A 17,223-nucleotide genomic window follows, 5' to 3' on the forward strand; every position below is an offset into this window, starting at 1 on the left:
GAGGAGAATCGTTTCCATTTAGCCATGTTAAGTCTTTCTAGTGGCAGGTTTCCTGGCATTTAGCTAAATGTTCCATAAAGACGGAGGAAAACCTATGGGTGAAGGAGCCAGGCCATCTGACGGTAGAAGGCAGAAGTGACTCAGCTGCACTGGAGGAAGGTGTTGGGAGCTAGGACAGAACTGCTTGGCAAGGTGATTTTGCTTTTTCTACACTGCTGAGGAGCATTAACTGAGGTTGCTGTGTGACTGTGTGAGTGTTTGGAGCATGATCAGAGGGGTTTTTGATTGCTTCTGTTTTTTTGTCTGGTTTGCTGCTGAGAGAGGAGAGGAAGGCCTGTTTGTCTGGGGGTGATTGCTGGCCTCGCCCTCTACTATTGTTCTGGCTGCTGAGTCAGAGGCAAGGGCTTTAAATTGCAAGGCTCCTCCTCACCAGAGGCATAAACCAAAGGGCAAAAGTTAAAGGGCTCTTGCCCTGTGTGGCTCTTAGCATAGGGGTCTGGCCTGGGGACCCTGTAGGAAAGTGAGCAGCTCCTCACAAATAGTCTCAAGAAGTAATTTGGCAGTGGAGTTTTCAGGAAAATCTAGACAAACAGAACTAATTTTGAAATGGATTGCAGCAGCATGGCTGGTAAGGGAGCTGAGGCAGTGATGTGTAAAGTATGTGGGATGTTTGTAATCTTACTGGAGGGTAAGAGCAATTACACCTGCAGCAAGTATAAGTTGGTAGCCCTACTGGAACAGAAGATATGGCGACATGAGTTACACTTATACTACATTGTATAAGGGAAGGTGAGGATTTCATGGATAGAATGCATGAATTGCTCTTGAAAGCACAATAGGCGGAAGAGGAAAAAGTATCTCAGCAAATGGAGGAGAACCTAATGCAGGAGGAGGACATGTGGGAAAATGTAACTCGAAGGAGCAGGAAAATCAGGAGATTCTGAGCCTCTGCTGCTAAGTAAGTGGTTCCAGGATCTCTGCATAGATACTAATTCTGAACTACTGGAACGGCAACTTCCCCAGCCTCCACAAAGCTTGAAGGAAATCTCTCAATACCCTGTGGTGTCAGCTCTGGAACTATCTTCAATTCAAGCAGACCTCCAGGTTTCAAAGAGATTGACTTTACTGATAGACAGGAAACAGTAGCAGAACAATACCGTGCAAATCTTTATATTCTTTTGGGGGCATTACTGAGCCTGCCAAATGTAACAGCAAAAAGTCCACACAAAGCCATACAAATCAGTTCACACCTAAACCTCTCTCCCCTCCAAGACACTAAGCAGTTCAAGCTGGCTCCAGATGGTAAGGCAGCCTTGAGATGCCAACTGCAATCTTCTTCACAAGGCAGAAATGGATTCTTATGAACGTTACACAGGAACAGCTAAGCAAGCAGCAGCCACACTCTCCCCCACATTATATTATTATTATTATTATTATTATCATCTGTTTTTTTAAATTCCGCCCCTTCCCATAGGGGCTCAGAGTGGAGCACAACATGAATAATAAAATCACAATAAAATCACATTCTCAAAGTTAAGAAGCAGGATAGAACAAGTCATTGTACAGCACCAAAACATGGCAAGGGCCCTGGACACGTGGATGAAGAAGAAGACTTGAGTTTCTGCTCCCCAATATAGGAAGAGGAGGGGGCTGCTAACTGGGGATTCCCTACTCAGAGGGGTAGAGCCCAAAGTGTGCCAGCTGGACTTGTCATCTCGAGAAGTATGCTGTCCACCGGGTGCACGCCTCTGGGATGTGACAGAAAGGGTAGGAGGACTTGTCAGGCCCATGGATTATTCTCCTTTCTTGTTGATACTGCCTGGAACAGCCTGGGATGTATTAAAAGAAACTATGTGGCTCTGGGTCAGAAGGTGAAGGAGCTGGGAGCACAGGTGGTGTTTTTGTTAGTTCTTCCTGTTGAAGGCCATGGCTTAGGACAAGAAAGAACAATATTGCAAATAAATGATTGGCTATGTCGAAAGGTATAGATTATTGGACCATGGATTACACTTTTGAGATGAAGCTCTTCTATCAGGAGATGGTTTGCACCTCACAAAGGTAGGGAAAAGGGTGGTAACAGCCTTCCTAACCTAATATGGATGGCTTTTAAACTAAATTCTATGGGGGACTGAGACAATAATTCAAAGCCAAATATGATGCCAATAACTGGAGATAAGAACACTAACGTTTTGCAGGGAGTCACACTTATGCTAGGTAACATTAACTTGCAGGTATGTAAGGAAACGAAAACCTCAGAGTGCATAAGACATGGATTCTGGTGCAGAGGATGGAAAACAAGCAGGTGGAGCTGGACGTCCTAATACAGGAGGGGGACTATGACCTAATAGGCATTACTCAAACTTGGTGGGATGGCACTCACAATTTGAATATTAGGATTGAGGGGTACAACTTATTTAAAATGGACAGACAAATAAGGGTGGAGGAGTCACATGATATATAAAGGAGGAATATACTTGAGAGGAAATACGAGAATCTGAGCATTACAGCAGGGGTGGCCAACGGTAGCTCTCCAGATGTTTTTTGCCTACAACTCCCATCAGCCCCAGCCAGCATGGCCAATGGCTGGGGCTGATGGGAGTTGTAGGCAAAAAAACATCTGGAGAGCTACTATTGGCCACCCCTGCATTACAGCATTGAAGGATCTGGGCATGTTTAGCCTGGAGAGGAAATGACTGAGAGGTGATATGATCACCATCTTCAGGTACTTGAAGGGCTGTCTTATAGAGGATGGCGCAGAATTGTTCTCTGTTGCCCCAGAAGGTTGGACAAGAACCAACAGGTTGAAATTAAATCAGAAAAGTTTTCAACTGAACATCAGGAAGAACTTCCTGACATGGAAGTTCCTTAATGGAACAGGCTTCCTCCTTGGGAGGTGGTGGGCTCTCCTTTGGAAGTTTTCAGAAAGAGGCTAGATGGGCATCTGACAGCAATGTGGATCCTGTGAACTTGGAGGTAGTTGTGAATTTCCTGCGTTGTGCAGGGGGTTAGACTAGATGACTCTGGAGATCCCTTCCACTCCATAATTCTATGATAAGTGTGATCATGAGGAATCTCATGGAGAGTACAAATGCATTGAGATCCTGAAGGTCCATTATCAGGTGCTTCCAGCGGTCACGTTGGGAGCTGATGGGAGTAGATGGGAGTAGAAATGATGGGAGTAGAATCCCTGAGGGTGAGTGAAAGGAGGACCTTCTATTACTCCTTTGATCAGTATTTCTCGGGGGGGGGGGTGTCCCAGGATGGTGGAGCTAGAGCTGGATGGTGCTGAAGATGCAGACTGAGCCAAGGAGGCATTGCGGGTGCTAGAGAGGACTCTGAGGCTGACAGCATGGCTTTGAGGAGCCTGTGGAGAGAATTCTGCAGTGTGAGCAGGTCTCTATTCAATGCCCCTTGTCCTGACAGAAGAGACAGAGCTGATGGCCGCCAGAGGAAGAGCGCTCAGCCCCACAAGAACTCTTCTTAAAGAAGTGGGAGCCTCCCATACGCTGCTTCCCAGGCCTTTCACAAGGGGAGGGAGAGGGAGGAGAAACATATAAACACAGCCACAAGAAGACCTTTTAATAGAAGGAAGAGATGGACAAGCACAAGAAGGCCAAGAAGAAGAAACCAACGACAAAAGAGAAGGAATACTGATGAGACAGTAAGCAGAGAGGTCTGGCTTGGGTGGTGGTTGGAGAGGAGCTGAGTGGGACGCGGCTTCTCCTCAGGTCTGGGCATGTGCAGAGTGTGCTCGCTCCCTGAGGAGCCTGAGGAGAAAGCACATCAACATGGCCAAGGACAGCTCTGGAAGGTCCAACTTCGGTTTTGGCACAGGCACAGTACCCATGTATGGAGCTGCACAGAAGCCATGAAGAAATCCCCCAGTTCACTGCTCAGTGCCCCAGTGTTCTTCAGGGTAGACTGAACAACCATTCAGATGCATTACAACATAAACATTTGCTGTCAGGCAACGGTTCAGCAAATGGGAACAGACTTCTCATCAGAGCATTTACGTGTCAAGGAGGTTGCTGGGTCTTGCTTAAAGGCCCTCCCAATCCAGGGTGGGGATGTCTGCCTGACTGTGGGGCAACGGAGAGGCTGCTTTTGAAATTAATCTCGTTGAGCATGGAAAGCCCGTGATCTTCTCTGCACTTGGTCAGAGAACACAGAGAAGCCTTGGGGAACCTTGGGAGCTCCCGCTGCTCTGTGCAGAGACACAGTGCCCCCTCCCCTCCCTGGAGGCATGCAGACAGGATACCTTATTGAAGCAGGACTCCCACTCCAAGGCGTCCAGGGCCTGCAGGTCATGCACCAGGAGAGCCCGCTGCAGGTAGGTCAGGGCTTGCATCCGCACCTGCCTACGGGCATCGCAGCACAAGCAGGCAATCCCTGCGGAGAACAAGAGGAAGACGCTCTAGTCTTTGCCTAAACATGCCTCACCTACTAGCTGCCAGCCACAACTCCCACCCAGAAAGTGTCACACCTTCATTCAGTCATGTGATGAAGGCACAGACTTGCTGGGAACTCACCATGAACAGGAACTTCACTGGGCAGAGCAACCCGTGAGCAGTGTTCCCTCTAAGCTGAGTTAGTGTGAGTTAGCTCACGTATTTTTTAGCCTCCAGATCAAACATTTTTGTCTTAGCTCGGGAAGGATGACCCCAGGGCACAACAATTTATACAGTAACTCAACTTTAATGCCAGCAGCTCACAGCTTTAATACCAGTAGCTCACAAAGTAGAATTTTTGCTCACAAGACCCTGCAGCTTAGAGGAAACATTGCCTGTGAGCACCTCTCAGGGCTGCTCTGAGCACAAAGTGGAGCACAACAAAGTTTACCTTCTCAACAAAACTTTGTTGGTCTTAAAACGGAAGATTTGTTTTGACTCACTGTGAATTTTCCTTCTCGGTGGTCCAGGAGTGGGGCAGTCAGCTACCTCTGGAGAGGCTCCTCCTCCTACTCAAACAGGGTCGGCTCCTTTAAATTGACCCAGGAGGGGGAGTGGCCTTCTTCCCTGGAACCACCCCCAGTTGTCACCAAGCCATGTCTCCCCCATACAAACACTGAAGGTAATATCAGCTGTACACAAACAACAATTGCCAGCCTCCTTGACACAAAGACCAAACAACATCTCTGTTCTTCAAGCCTGCCCTCAAGAGGAATGAGCCACCCCACCCCCCACAAACAGGGTGGGCCTGACTGCCCCACTCCTGGACCACAGAGAAGGAAGATTCATGGTAAGTCCTATCCTGGCACCACTGATGGACCTCCTGATGATGCCTGGGGTTTTTGGCCACTGCGTGACACAGAGTGTTGGACTAGATGGGCTATTGGCCTGACCCAGCATGGCTTCTCTTATGTCTGGGGCAGTGATGCTCTGGATCTTTGGTGCTTGGGGGGGGGGCAACAGTGGGAGGGCTTCTAGTGTCCTGGCCCCACTGGTGGACCTCCTGATGGCACCTGGGTTTTTTGGCCACTGTGTGACACAGAGTGCTGGAGTGGATGGGCCATTGGCCTGACCTAACATGGCTTCTCTTATGTTTGGGGCAATGATGCTGTGTATTCTTGGTGCTTGACGAGGGGGGGGCAACAGTGGGTGGGCTTCTGGTGTCCTAGCCCCACTGGTGGACCTCCTGATGACGCCTGGGATTAGCCACGAGGCTGTCAGGCAATAAGGTTTCAAAGCAGCCAGACCTTGAATTGATACAAAGTTAGGCTTTATTTTATTTATTTATTTTTATTTTATTTAATGGACTTATATCCCGCCCTTCCCACCGAAGTGTCTCAGGGCGGCTCACAACACAACAATTCACATAGTTCAATTTAAAACATTTACAAGTACAGTTAAAACCACAGTTGATAAAACAAGATAAAAATAAAAATAAAACCAGCGGTCTATAAAAGCATTTTGTTCCATCCAAGATGTTCTCGTCTTCAGTTAGGTGTTGTAGGCCTGCCGGAAGAGGGCTGTCTTACAGGCCCTGCGGAACTGCCCTAGGTCCCGCAGGGCCCGCACCTCCTCCGGCAGCTGGTTCCACCAGTAAGGTGCCGCTATTGAGAAGGCCCGACCCCTGGTGGATTTTAGACGGGCCTCCTTTGGCCCGGGGACTACCAACAGGTTTTGTGAACCCGAGCGTAGTACTCTCTGAGGAACGTGTGGGGAGAGACGGTCCCTAAGGTAGGCAGGTCCTAGGCCATATAGGGCTTTAAAGGTAATGACCAACACCTTGTACCGGACTCGGAATATTACTGGCAGCCAGTGCAGATCCCGGAGCCCCGGCCGGATGTGCTCCCATCTTGGGAGCCCTAATAACAGCCGAGCAGCAGCATTCTGCACCAACTGCAGCTTCCGGGTCCAGCACAAGGGTAGCCCCATGTAGAGGGCATTACAGTAGTCCAACCTCGAGGTGACCGTAGCATGAATCACTGTTGCTAGGTCGTCCATACTCCATATGCACTGGAAGGAAGAAATTGGGACTGATACCATGTAACAGTACAACGCATACTTAAGAAGGCTACATCAAAGGTTTCTAAATAAAAGCCACAATTCCAAACATTGCTGAGCTGAGGTGTGAAGGTTCACACAGCCCCTCTCTCTTATTCCTACGGTTTGTCTTCCTGGGATGGCCAAGAGGCTCGTCCCTGGAGGCACTTTATCTTCAAAGGGGAATTCTTGCCTTTGTTAGCATTAGGGAGAGAGAGGTTCACATCAAGCACTGGCAACAATCTACAACATTCTACTTTGATATGCAAGGTCTTTCTCATGGTTAGTAACAGCGGTTCAATATGGCAGCTATTAGGCTAAGCATTTTATTTCAGGAAAGCACTTTATTTCAAGAAAAGTTAGATTGCCTGACAGAGGCCAAGAAGGAACTCTCTGTCTGGGGCAGTGATGCTCTGTATACTTGGTGCTTGGAGACAGCAACAGTGGGAGGGCTTCTAGTGTCCTGGCTCCACTGATGGATCTCCTGTTGGTGCCTGTTTTTTTGACCACTGTGTGAACACAGAGTGTTGGACTGGATAGGCCACTGGCCTTATTCAACATGGCTTCTCTTATGTTCCTAAGTGAAATCAGATTTTCTGTTCTCCAGTGGTCCAGGCAGTGGGGCAGTCAGTTACCTCTGGGACATAAAAGCAGTATGCCCAAGGGTTTCCTTATCTCAAGGTCATGCCAAAGCACTCTGCAACCAAAGGCAGCCTCTACTGAGGCCCACTTAACTCCCTTGTAGTGCCTGGGAAAAGAATGCACAGACCTCCCCACCCAGCTGCCTTAGAGATGGTCTCCAGGGAAGGAAACGACTGGCAAGCTGCCAAAGTTGCTAGGAATGAACCATAAGCCCTGCAGGAGGATTTATTTATTGTTCGAATTTATATTCCACCCTCCCCGCCAGCGGGCTCAGGACGGATCACAATATAAAACAAACATACTGTTACTGAAATAACAATTTGATTCAGTGAAAACAATGACATCATTAGAACACAGGGTTTCCAGCTGGAGTCCGTATATCTTCAATCTTGTGAACTGGGCTACATATACTTAATAATACTTAAATAGCACCAGTGGTGCTAGCGGGGGGAGGGAGGCTAGGATCCTTCTGGACACCCTGTTGCCTCAACCAAAGGCCTGGTGGAACAGCACCCTTTTACAGGCCCTGCAGAATGGCAACAAACCCCACAGGGCCCTGACCTCTGCCAGGTGGAAACCGCCTGGAGACTCTTTCACCAAGCACCACCCTCTGTCCCCAATCACGGAGGAAAGAGGAAAACCACAGTAAGGCAGACCCCCTATATCAGCAAGGCAGTGGTCCAAAAGGTCATAATCAACCGTGTTGAATGCTGATGTTAAATCTAAAAGTTACAGCAACACCAATCCACCTTGATCTAGATGTCTCCGCAGGTCATCCGTGAGGGTGAGTAGTGCAGTCTCCGTCCCATGGCCAGGGTAGAAAGCAGACTGGGATGGGTCCAGGATAGATAAGTCATCCAGAAATGTCTGGAGCTGCTCAGCCACTGTTCTCTCAACTACCTTACCCAGAAACGGAAGGTTAGAAACTGGGCGGTGGTTGGTGAGGATCGTCGGGTCCAATGTTGGTTTCTTCAAGAGTGGATGAACCATGGCCTCCTTCAACCCCACTGGGGAAGGTCCCCAAAGAAAGGGACAAGTTGATGATTTCACCCAGGAGGATCCGAATACCATCCCCACAGGCTTTTATCAGCCAGGAGGGGCATGGGTCCAACAAGGCAAGCAGTCAGCCTTACAGCTGCAAGAACTCTGTCGACATCCGCTGGAGAGAGTTGGCTGAAGTGGTTCAATATTGGAGTAGAAGACGTGCAAGAGGCTTTGCGGGATAGGGCGGGGTATAAATGGCAAATTAAATTAAAATTTAAAATCCCAGTAGCAACAGTAGTAGGGAGGTCCTGGGGGAGTGAGAAGACTTTATCCGCAAAATAGGCTGCAAAAGCCTCTCAGCCAATATCCAATTCTCTATTGCTTTGTTTGCTCTCAGGCAATGCAGTTAGCATCTGAATCATCCTAAACAGTTGGACTGGGTGTGACTTTGTGGACGTAATGGAGGCAGCATAGAAAGCTCTCTTAGCAGCCTTCATTGCCGTCTCATAGACCTTCATAAACAATCTTTAAGATGTTCCTGTCACTTTGTCATACTCGCTCTAGCTGTCTCAGCTCTCATTTCATCCTCCGCAATACTGGGTTATACCATGGAGCTGCTTTGGCATGAGGGCGGAGAGGGCGCTGGGGAATGATATTGTCAATGGCTTTGGAGCGATGGGAATACCAGTCCTTCACCAGCTCATCCAACAAATCGCCAGGGGGCAAAGGATCCCGCAGAGCATCCTGAAGCTGCATAGGGTCCATTAGGGTCCATATTTATGCTCGCCTGCTGAGCCAAATAAATGAATAAATTTGGCTCCATGGACAAGTATAAATACGCTCGCTGCTTAAACAGGGAGGATTTGGTGCACCCAACTGGACGTTCAGGCCAAAGTGGTCTGACTATAGCCATCAGATCCAGCATGTGGCCTGCTTGATGCACAGGAGTCAATATAAATAGAGAGCCCCATTGTCTCCATGGACGACCACAAGAGATCCTTAGCCTGGGTGGAGGACCTGGAAGTCCCCCTTGAAGATCTAAATCATCAGCATCTGCCTTATACAGAGAAATAAGTATGGCCTCATTACAGTTTCCTATGCGGGCATTCATGTCACCAGTTAACAAAAAAAGGGTATTAAGGTAGTCTCGTAGTAACGAAGGTATTTTGTTTTTTTTCTCAGTCCTTCCATAAAGCTGAACATTCCCTAATAGTTAGGTATGGGGGCACATTGCAATATTAGCAAGTGACTCTCCAGGTCAAGTTTGGTGGCCAAAAGGTAATTTGAGACTCAAATCAGCTTTAAACTACAGCATCTAAGAGATGAAGAAATAAAACGAGCCCCCTGGGGTCTTCCGCCACCTTTAGAACTAGGGACTGCAAGGGCTGACAAAGTTTATGTGTTTTCCACACCAGGTTGCTTGGAGTAGAATTAGATCATAGCTGTTAATAAACTCTTGCACTCTGGGGGAGGAAACCTGGGAGGTCCAGCCGGCTATGTTCGGAGAATTTTTTTTTTAAAGTAGTCAGTTTTCAAGACTTGCCAGCTGTGTCTCAGTTGTGATACCTGGTGCTGGCGATGCTGTCATCCCATGAGTTTGAAGGCTTCCTCCTGCAACAGGATTCTCATTCAAGGCAGCATCAGGGTCCTCCTCTCCTGATCTTACTGAATCAGCTTGAGAAGAGATGCAAATGACAGAAATATTATTGGGAGTTGATTCCATGTCAGGTGTAAGATTAAGATGCAGCTTCTCATTGCACCTCCTATCAGAGGATTTCCCCCTTCTGCAGGCATTTCCTTCTCTCACTGTTACTCTGGAATAAGCGGTGACACTGGTCCCCACATCTTCTGGGATTTGTATAGCTCTGTCTCTGTCTAAAGGTCCTATATGCAGATTGCATTTTCTTTTGCATGGAGTTTGGGCTTGTGTCGTCACTTGGACATCTTTATTTAATTTGCTAGGGAGAAACGTGTTCAAAAATTCAGCCTTATAGCACAGATTCTCCAGGGATTTCTTTCCATCTTCTAGGGTGTTATTAGCAGTCTCCTGCCTCCTGGCAACTGTGGCAGAATCGCTCTGGAAGGTGCACGAAGGCAACTCCGCTTCTCTTAGAGGGAGGTCTCCTGGAAGCTATTCTTCTGCTTACTGGCAGAGTCTAATCTTACCCGTTCCTTTTTGGTCCCATTAGTTAAATGGTTTTGGGGGATGAGACAGTAACTTTTTTTACAGTTGTTTCTTCTAATCTTTTGAAAGTAGTTACTCCCCTTTCAAGGCCACCAGCCATTCCTTTACTTTTATGCGATATAAGTGGGTGAATAACTTCATCAGCAAAAACCCTTGTAACAGTTTTAAATGATGAGAGGGATTTGTGTATCCTCATAGGCACGGTCGGTTGAGAGAAAGTGAGGCGCAACCTCGCCCCGGCAGCATACTCTAGAGTGGTTCCACCCTAATCGCATCAGCAAGGTGTGGCTCTGCTCTCAAAAGCTGAGTGATGGACTATATAACAGGACACTTATTTTGCCAGTGGTCACAATTCAAACAAGGCTCTGCAGCATGTGATGCAAGCTGATTATTTGGTGAAGGGCACCTGCCAACCCATGACTGGATTCCAACCGGGTTCCTCCTCCTCCATTGCTGATCGTCCTGCAGAATGTGACTTCTGAGCTACAGTCTTTTCTCAATTGCACGGAGTCCTGTTTTGCAAGTCAGAGTCTCCTCAGCAATAGCTCTAAAATCACGAACGAGCTGTTTAAGCCGAGCAGAGATGTGGTTTATTTTTTGTAAAAAATTAACTAAACCACAAATCAATATGAATATCCATAAGCAAGTACAACACATAGAGAAAAGTCCAGGACGTATCCTTTTCTACAGAGTTCCTTAAGTCTAAAAATTCAATAGCTCTTGATAATGTATATCAGAAGAAACCATTTCCTTATCTTGCAAGAATTTAACAGGAAATCAGAGTGCTTGAAAATTTTTACAATAAACTTCAAAACTGTGAATATCTGTAGAATAATCCATTTTATCCAACATAAAATGTTTCCAAATAGAGTCATACCAATTGCGTACTGAAGGCCCCTATGTTTCCACTTCTTAGCAATCTCTATTCTTGCAATTGTTAACAAAGTTGTTATTGTAGCCAGCTTGATTTTATCTACTTTTCTGAGATGTGGTTTAACTGCTGGACGATTTTAATAATGGTTTTAGAAGTTAATAAACTCTAACAAACTCCAGCAAAAAAAAATCTTCCAGTTGAACTACATTCATATCCCATCTGCATTTCCTGCTGTCACAGGTCCGCATTAGTTCATCTTCCCCCAACAAATTAGAAGAGTTGTGGGGGAGGATGTTGGGTGAATCCCACCACTGCTTCTCTGTTTTAACAATTTATTAATAACACATGGTTACAATATTTAATTATCTTTTTCTTACACTAAACCATATGATATTTCACCCCCTCCCTCCAATATTGACTTCCCCGAAGTTATAACTTTAAATTCAATTCTAAAGGTACCACTAATCTATCAAAAAATAATACTTTTAGTTAATACTAAAAAATTGTCCAATATCTTTTTATGTTCCACTCTTTCTCCATATATCCTTTGAATTTCTTCCACTCCTTTTTGAATAAGTCTAAGTCATAGTCTTTTAAGGTTTTAGTTAATTTGTCCATTTCACTCCACGATAAAACTTTCACAACCCAATCCCATTTCTCTGGTATTTTTCCTTGTTTCCAACGCTGCGCATACAATGTCCTCGCAGCTGAGAGCAAGTACCAAATTAAAGTCCTGTCTTCCTTTGGAAATTTTTCTAATTGTAATCCAAGCAGAAAAGTCTCTGCGATTTTCTTGAAATCATAACCCAAAATTTTGGAGATTTCTTGTTGTATCATGTTCCAGTACTCCTTCGCTTTTTCACAAGTCCACCACATATCCCACCCCTGCTTCTCTAGCAGAAATTGAGACTTTTCCCCAACACTTTGTATCTGTTTGAGGAGTAGAAAGCTGAAAAGTCACTTCCATTACTCTTAGCAAAAATAAAGTCATCCATTTTCAGTTGCTTTGTAGACTTTTCTAGAGTGTGTTGATCGGACTTCACCCTCCTCTGCTTTTTCTCCTGGCTCTTAAAAGAACTCGTGATTTATGGCTATTCCAGAGAGTAAAACCATCCAGCTGGGGTACACAATGCTGATAGTTGCCAAGAACTGTTAGAAACAATCCATAGCTCCTCTAATCAAAATAGGTTCAAGATAAACACCAATTCTCTAAAACTCCAGCAGAGAGACGGGGCATGGACCTCTTCTTAGACCCTCCATTGTGGTCTGCTTACCACCACCCAGGGTCGATGCAGGATCCCAGCATTCCCCTCCAATGGGTCCTCCAGGGTCTGGATACAACACCCCTCCCAGCCCCTCCCACCAACCCTCTCACACCCGACCACTCCAGCGAGGCTGAGGCAAGGGGGCTTCTATGGCTGCAGCTGCCCTTGTGGGGGATTCCCCAGAGCTGGCAGCTTCCGTCACTGTTTGCCGCTGGTCATGACTCAAGGCAGCGAGGCAAAGAGAGCCTTCTCTTCTCTGTCACCCTGGACCACTGCGTTCTCCGGAGCGGCACTGGAGCATGTTCTGCTTTAGCAGCAGGGCTGGATAGACTGGGGTGGTTCCAGGGAAGAAGGCCACTCCCCTCCCGGGTCGATTTCAAGGTAGGAGGATGAGGAGGAACTTTCCCACTGCCTGGACCGCTGGAGAAAGGCTGTCATGGCATCAAAGGAGATGGGAAGAGCAAGGCTCTCCACAACCACTTTCTAGCAACAAGTTTGAACAAGTGACTGGAACTGATTGGAAACACCCCCTGGAAGTGCCTGGATATGACTAGCTCCTCACCTCACGCAGCACCTGGCTGCTCACCTCACGCAGCACCTGGCTCCTCATCTCGCCACTTCCGCGGTGCCTGACTGCAACCTTGGTCCGAGTCTGCAGCCACCCCCCGTTTTGCTCTGAAGCCTCCTGGCAGGTGAAGGTTGCCCCCCTGGTGTTGTTACCTTGCAGGAGTGGGCACCAGCAGCTGGCCCACAAGGTCTGAGAGTCTGCTTCAATTTTCTTCCCTTGTAGGTGGTGCTGCTCCTCGGCCCAAGAGTTGTAGATGTTGGCCGCTCGGGTGTGCAGTGTGTGCATGAGGTCCAGCAGCTGCAGGTAAACAGGTCAGGCAGACAGTGAGCCACCTGTGCCCCCCCACCAGTCACACACTAACCAAACAATGCTCAGAACTGAGGAAGAGAGGAAGGGAGAGGAGAAGAAATCATTCACCTTGGATATGGCAAAAGCAATTCAAACTCATTTGTTATAAGGGATGGATCTGACATAAATATTCCTTTGTCAGGCTGGGTCATGTGTGTCATAAAATGTAACGTGAAGTACCAGAGATATAAACTTTATGAAGGTGGGTTCAGATGTTAAATGGCAATAGCAGGCTTGATTGGGTTAGGTGTGATATGCAGAGGGATAGTAGGTGCGGAGATACCAGCATTGGTAATGAGACAGGAAACCCAGGTCTCCATTTGGTCCAGGAGGATTCAGTCCAGGAGGATGCAAAGAATAAGTGGGCCTAAGTTTGACATTAAAAAACAAAACATTCAAGAACCAGTGGGAGAACATTTAACCTTCTAGGAGATTCAGTTGCTGACCTCAAGAGTAGCCATTCTCTTACAAAGGAATTTCAAAGGGGGATTAGAGAGACTGCTGAATGGCAAGTGATAATGAAGCTCCAGGACTACACGGAGACTTGGGTTTCCTGTTTCATGACCAACACCTACCATTGTCCTGTAACCCCAAGATGTTTTCTGAAGGACAGCAGGGAAGGAGAGGAAGAAATCCAGGCTATACTTACGTCCTGACTAACCTGTAAAGACACAGTGTGATAGCTGGCAGGGATGCTTTCATCCTCCTCCTCTTCCTCACTGAGCGAGCGGTGCTGGTGCTGGCTGAAGCCCCTCAAGGGCCTCTCCTTGGCTTTCTTCTTGAAACGGGCTGTTTTGGGGTCATACTTATGGCTCTTCCCCCGCTTCTCCTGGGACTTGCATCCTAAACACAACAAATGTCAAAAGGGCACCCCTGAGCAGACCTTGGCAAGCTGCTGCTGAAAGGGAATGAGGAAGGGCGTCGGGAATGTCTGCCTTTCATTCCAAGGGCCAGGTGGAGAGAAGAAAAGGCAGGCACCAAAAAGAAGTCCTCACTTGCTGCTCCTGATTTTGCAGTCACTCCAAACGGAACAGGCAGGAGCAAACTGCCATGATGCCGTCATGCCATGCCAAAGCAGCCCACCAGAAGAGCTGGTAAGTCACACAGTTTAGGGAAGACTGAGTCCAGTCGCTCCTTTAAGACCAGCAAAGTTTTCATCAGAACGTCAGCTTTTGTCTACTTGCAGACTTCTTCAGACAAGGAATGGGGTACAGCGAGCAGAGCTACTTATAGCTGGTAGGCAGTGGTTTAGAACGCAAAGTGGTTAATTGGTTTCCCACGCAAATGCTATCCAGACTGTCAGGCACCGATATTTCCCAATAACAGAGTCCTTTTGTTTTGAATAAAGATCTTTTATTTCAGGAAACTCAGGCGCTCCACCAAGGACACAAGCCTTGGGAGTAATGGAGTACCAAGGGTTACAAAGTTGCTATATAGGATATCATCAAAGGTTACAATACAGATGCATGCTTGAGTCACGGGTTCAAAGGTTACTAAGCAACTATCTATTTACTACTAAAGCATTCTAGGCCATTGAAGAACATCAGCAACATTCTCACACTGCTCTCTGAACAGATAAGAGTTGTCTGTGTGAAACCAGGGGGAGGATATCTTGAGGTACCAACTGCTAGCCTATACCATAAACATCCCAGGGCCAGATGGCTTTGCTACGTGCCCTCTGGGTTGTAAATAATGGAGGAGAGCAGGCCTGGTGACATGCTCTCTGCACAGTAAAAAAATGGTCAAGAAATGAACATGCTTGACACAGACCAAATGTTCTTTCAATTTGTTAACTTCACTATTTTGCCACTGGATTCTAACTTTATAGCACTTTGCATTCTAAACCACTGCCTACCAGCTGTAAGTAGCTCTGCTCACTGTACTTCATCCCCTCGTCTGAAGAAGTCTGCATGCAGACGAAAGCTGACATTCTGTAGAAAACGTTGCTGGTCTTAAAGGTGCGACTGGACTTTGTTCTACTGCTTCAGACCAACAGGGCTGCCCACCTGGATTTAGGTAAGGCCAGGGGTCAGTTTGTAGAAAAATAGGTGGTGGAGCTCATCCAGGGATTGTTATGCAGCTGCACCTACTATTCAATGGACAAAGTAGGGAGGAGGAGGGGGAACCCTCAAAAAGGTTCAGGAGCTGCACTCCTGTGAGCTCCCACAAATCAGAGGCCTGGGTAAGGCTGTTATGCACAAACCGTACTGCAAGATTTCTCTCATCAGAAAGGGGACGGGACAAATTTATGCAGGCAACCAGCCCTTAACAAAGAGGTCACAATCATTAGATGATTTCTGCAGACAAAAATGCCAGTTCCCCCTCCCTACAACCCACCTTACTAGAAAAGAGCTCTTCCCTGCTTTTTATTTCAGAGAGATGAATTTCCTGAGTGCTCCCCCTCTCTCTCCCCCCTCATGCAGGGGACCTCAGTGGCTCCTGCCCTCCCCCAATCGCAGGCCAGAGAAGAGCTGGTCTTTTTAAACTGCACCCCCTTTTAAGTTTTATGATTTCTCTGCAGATCTGGCATGTCGCATACATTTACAGGGAAATTTGCTTTCTATCTCCATGCCCCACTCTGCTGATTTCAGTATGTTGAAGGTATTAGTATTTAGTCCAGGTGCATTCACAACATCTGCCAGAACCACAGCTCTGTCATGGCCCAGAGGGCGGACAGGCAGGCAGCTTTGGAAACAAATGAACTAGGACACTTTTCCTGCCAAAGTGTGAGGACAACTGCGAAACAGACAGCTGTTTAGCCATTTCCTTCCATAACTACTGTAGAAAGAGGCCCAGAGCAGGCCTTAAGCAATGCGTCTGTGTGTGAGTCAAGGGACAAGAATCTGAGGCTCACAGCCATCCTCACTCACCTCCGTTTAGACTGGCCTCCACAAAGATGCGGATGGTTTTGACACAAAGCTCAAAGTTCTCCGGTGTGACGTGGGCAGCATCTCGCACAATGAATGACAAGGACTCCACACACTTCATCAGGGACTTGGTGTTATGTGGGCCCAGATCCAGCCCCACAGTCAGACTGTACTGATTCACCAGGGGGGAGATACCCAGCTTGGGGGGTTCTGGGACGGCTTTTGGACTGTCCAGGTCATCCTTTCCGACCTGTGGGGCAGAGAGCACACAGCCTTGACGAGCATCCTGGGCCACAAAAAGCACTGCATGCCCCACAGCCAGCCTCTATGCTCCGGGTCCCCTCTGCCCACGCCCCCAGCCTACAGGACACGAGGGGCGCAGGAGCACTTTCGGCAGCCCTCAGGATGACTCACCACGAGCCAGCCACTGTTCACCACGTCTACGTCTGTCACAGAACGATGCATTTTGCCTTGCTTGCTGTGATCAGCATAAACTTCGGAATCAGAAGTGTAGCCCCGATCTAGGCTGGATTCATTTGGGTGGTAGATCTCACTGTCTGACTGAGCCCCTTCAACAAATAGAGTGAGATAAAGAGACAAGAACACATGCAAGCAAATGCCTAAGATAGCATGGCAATTCACAATGAGAGAGGGGGAGGTGTTATACGCAGCTTTCCACCGTGTGCAAGACTAGCCAAGACTGGAATAGAATGGCTGCAGCAACTTTTCCCTCTTAGTTTGCATTGGTTGTGTTTTGGTAACAGGACAGGTGCTCATGTCTGCTATCCTTTCCCCCCAAAATACATGCAATTTTCAAACTTGACTTAGCCATACCAAAGGAAGAACCCAGGCTCAGCCAACTTATAGTTCGTCTTCATGGAGACTCTAAGTCAGGGGTGTCGAACTCATTTTGTTATGAGGGCCAAATCTGACATAAAAGAGACCTTGTCAGGTCGAGCCATGCTGGGCCAGGCCGGGTGTGTACTTATTTAAGATTAGGTAGCA

The 17,223-nt window shown here is 47.4% G+C and overlaps 1 protein-coding gene across 1 annotated transcript in view; it reads right to left on the reverse strand.

The window, feature by feature from the left end:
- GBF1 (golgi brefeldin A resistant guanine nucleotide exchange factor 1) overlaps positions 1–17,223 on the reverse strand; it is a 223,322-nt gene that overhangs the window by 5,490 nt on the left and 200,609 nt on the right. Inside the window, exons 30-34 of the mRNA XM_060240967.1 lie at positions 16,633–16,787; positions 16,222–16,468; positions 14,001–14,194; positions 13,156–13,300; positions 4,259–4,389 (exon numbers count right to left, since the gene is read on the reverse strand). Coding sequence (XP_060096950.1) covers positions 4,259–4,389; positions 13,156–13,300; positions 14,001–14,194; positions 16,222–16,468; positions 16,633–16,787 — 872 coding nt within the window. The remainder of the gene's footprint in view (positions 1–4,258; positions 4,390–13,155; positions 13,301–14,000; positions 14,195–16,221; positions 16,469–16,632; positions 16,788–17,223) is intronic.

The sequence above is a fragment of the Heteronotia binoei genome, chromosome 6 (genome assembly GCF_032191835.1).
Source record: "Heteronotia binoei isolate CCM8104 ecotype False Entrance Well chromosome 6, APGP_CSIRO_Hbin_v1, whole genome shotgun sequence".
Classification (NCBI taxonomy): Eukaryota; Metazoa; Chordata; class Lepidosauria; order Squamata; family Gekkonidae; genus Heteronotia; species Heteronotia binoei.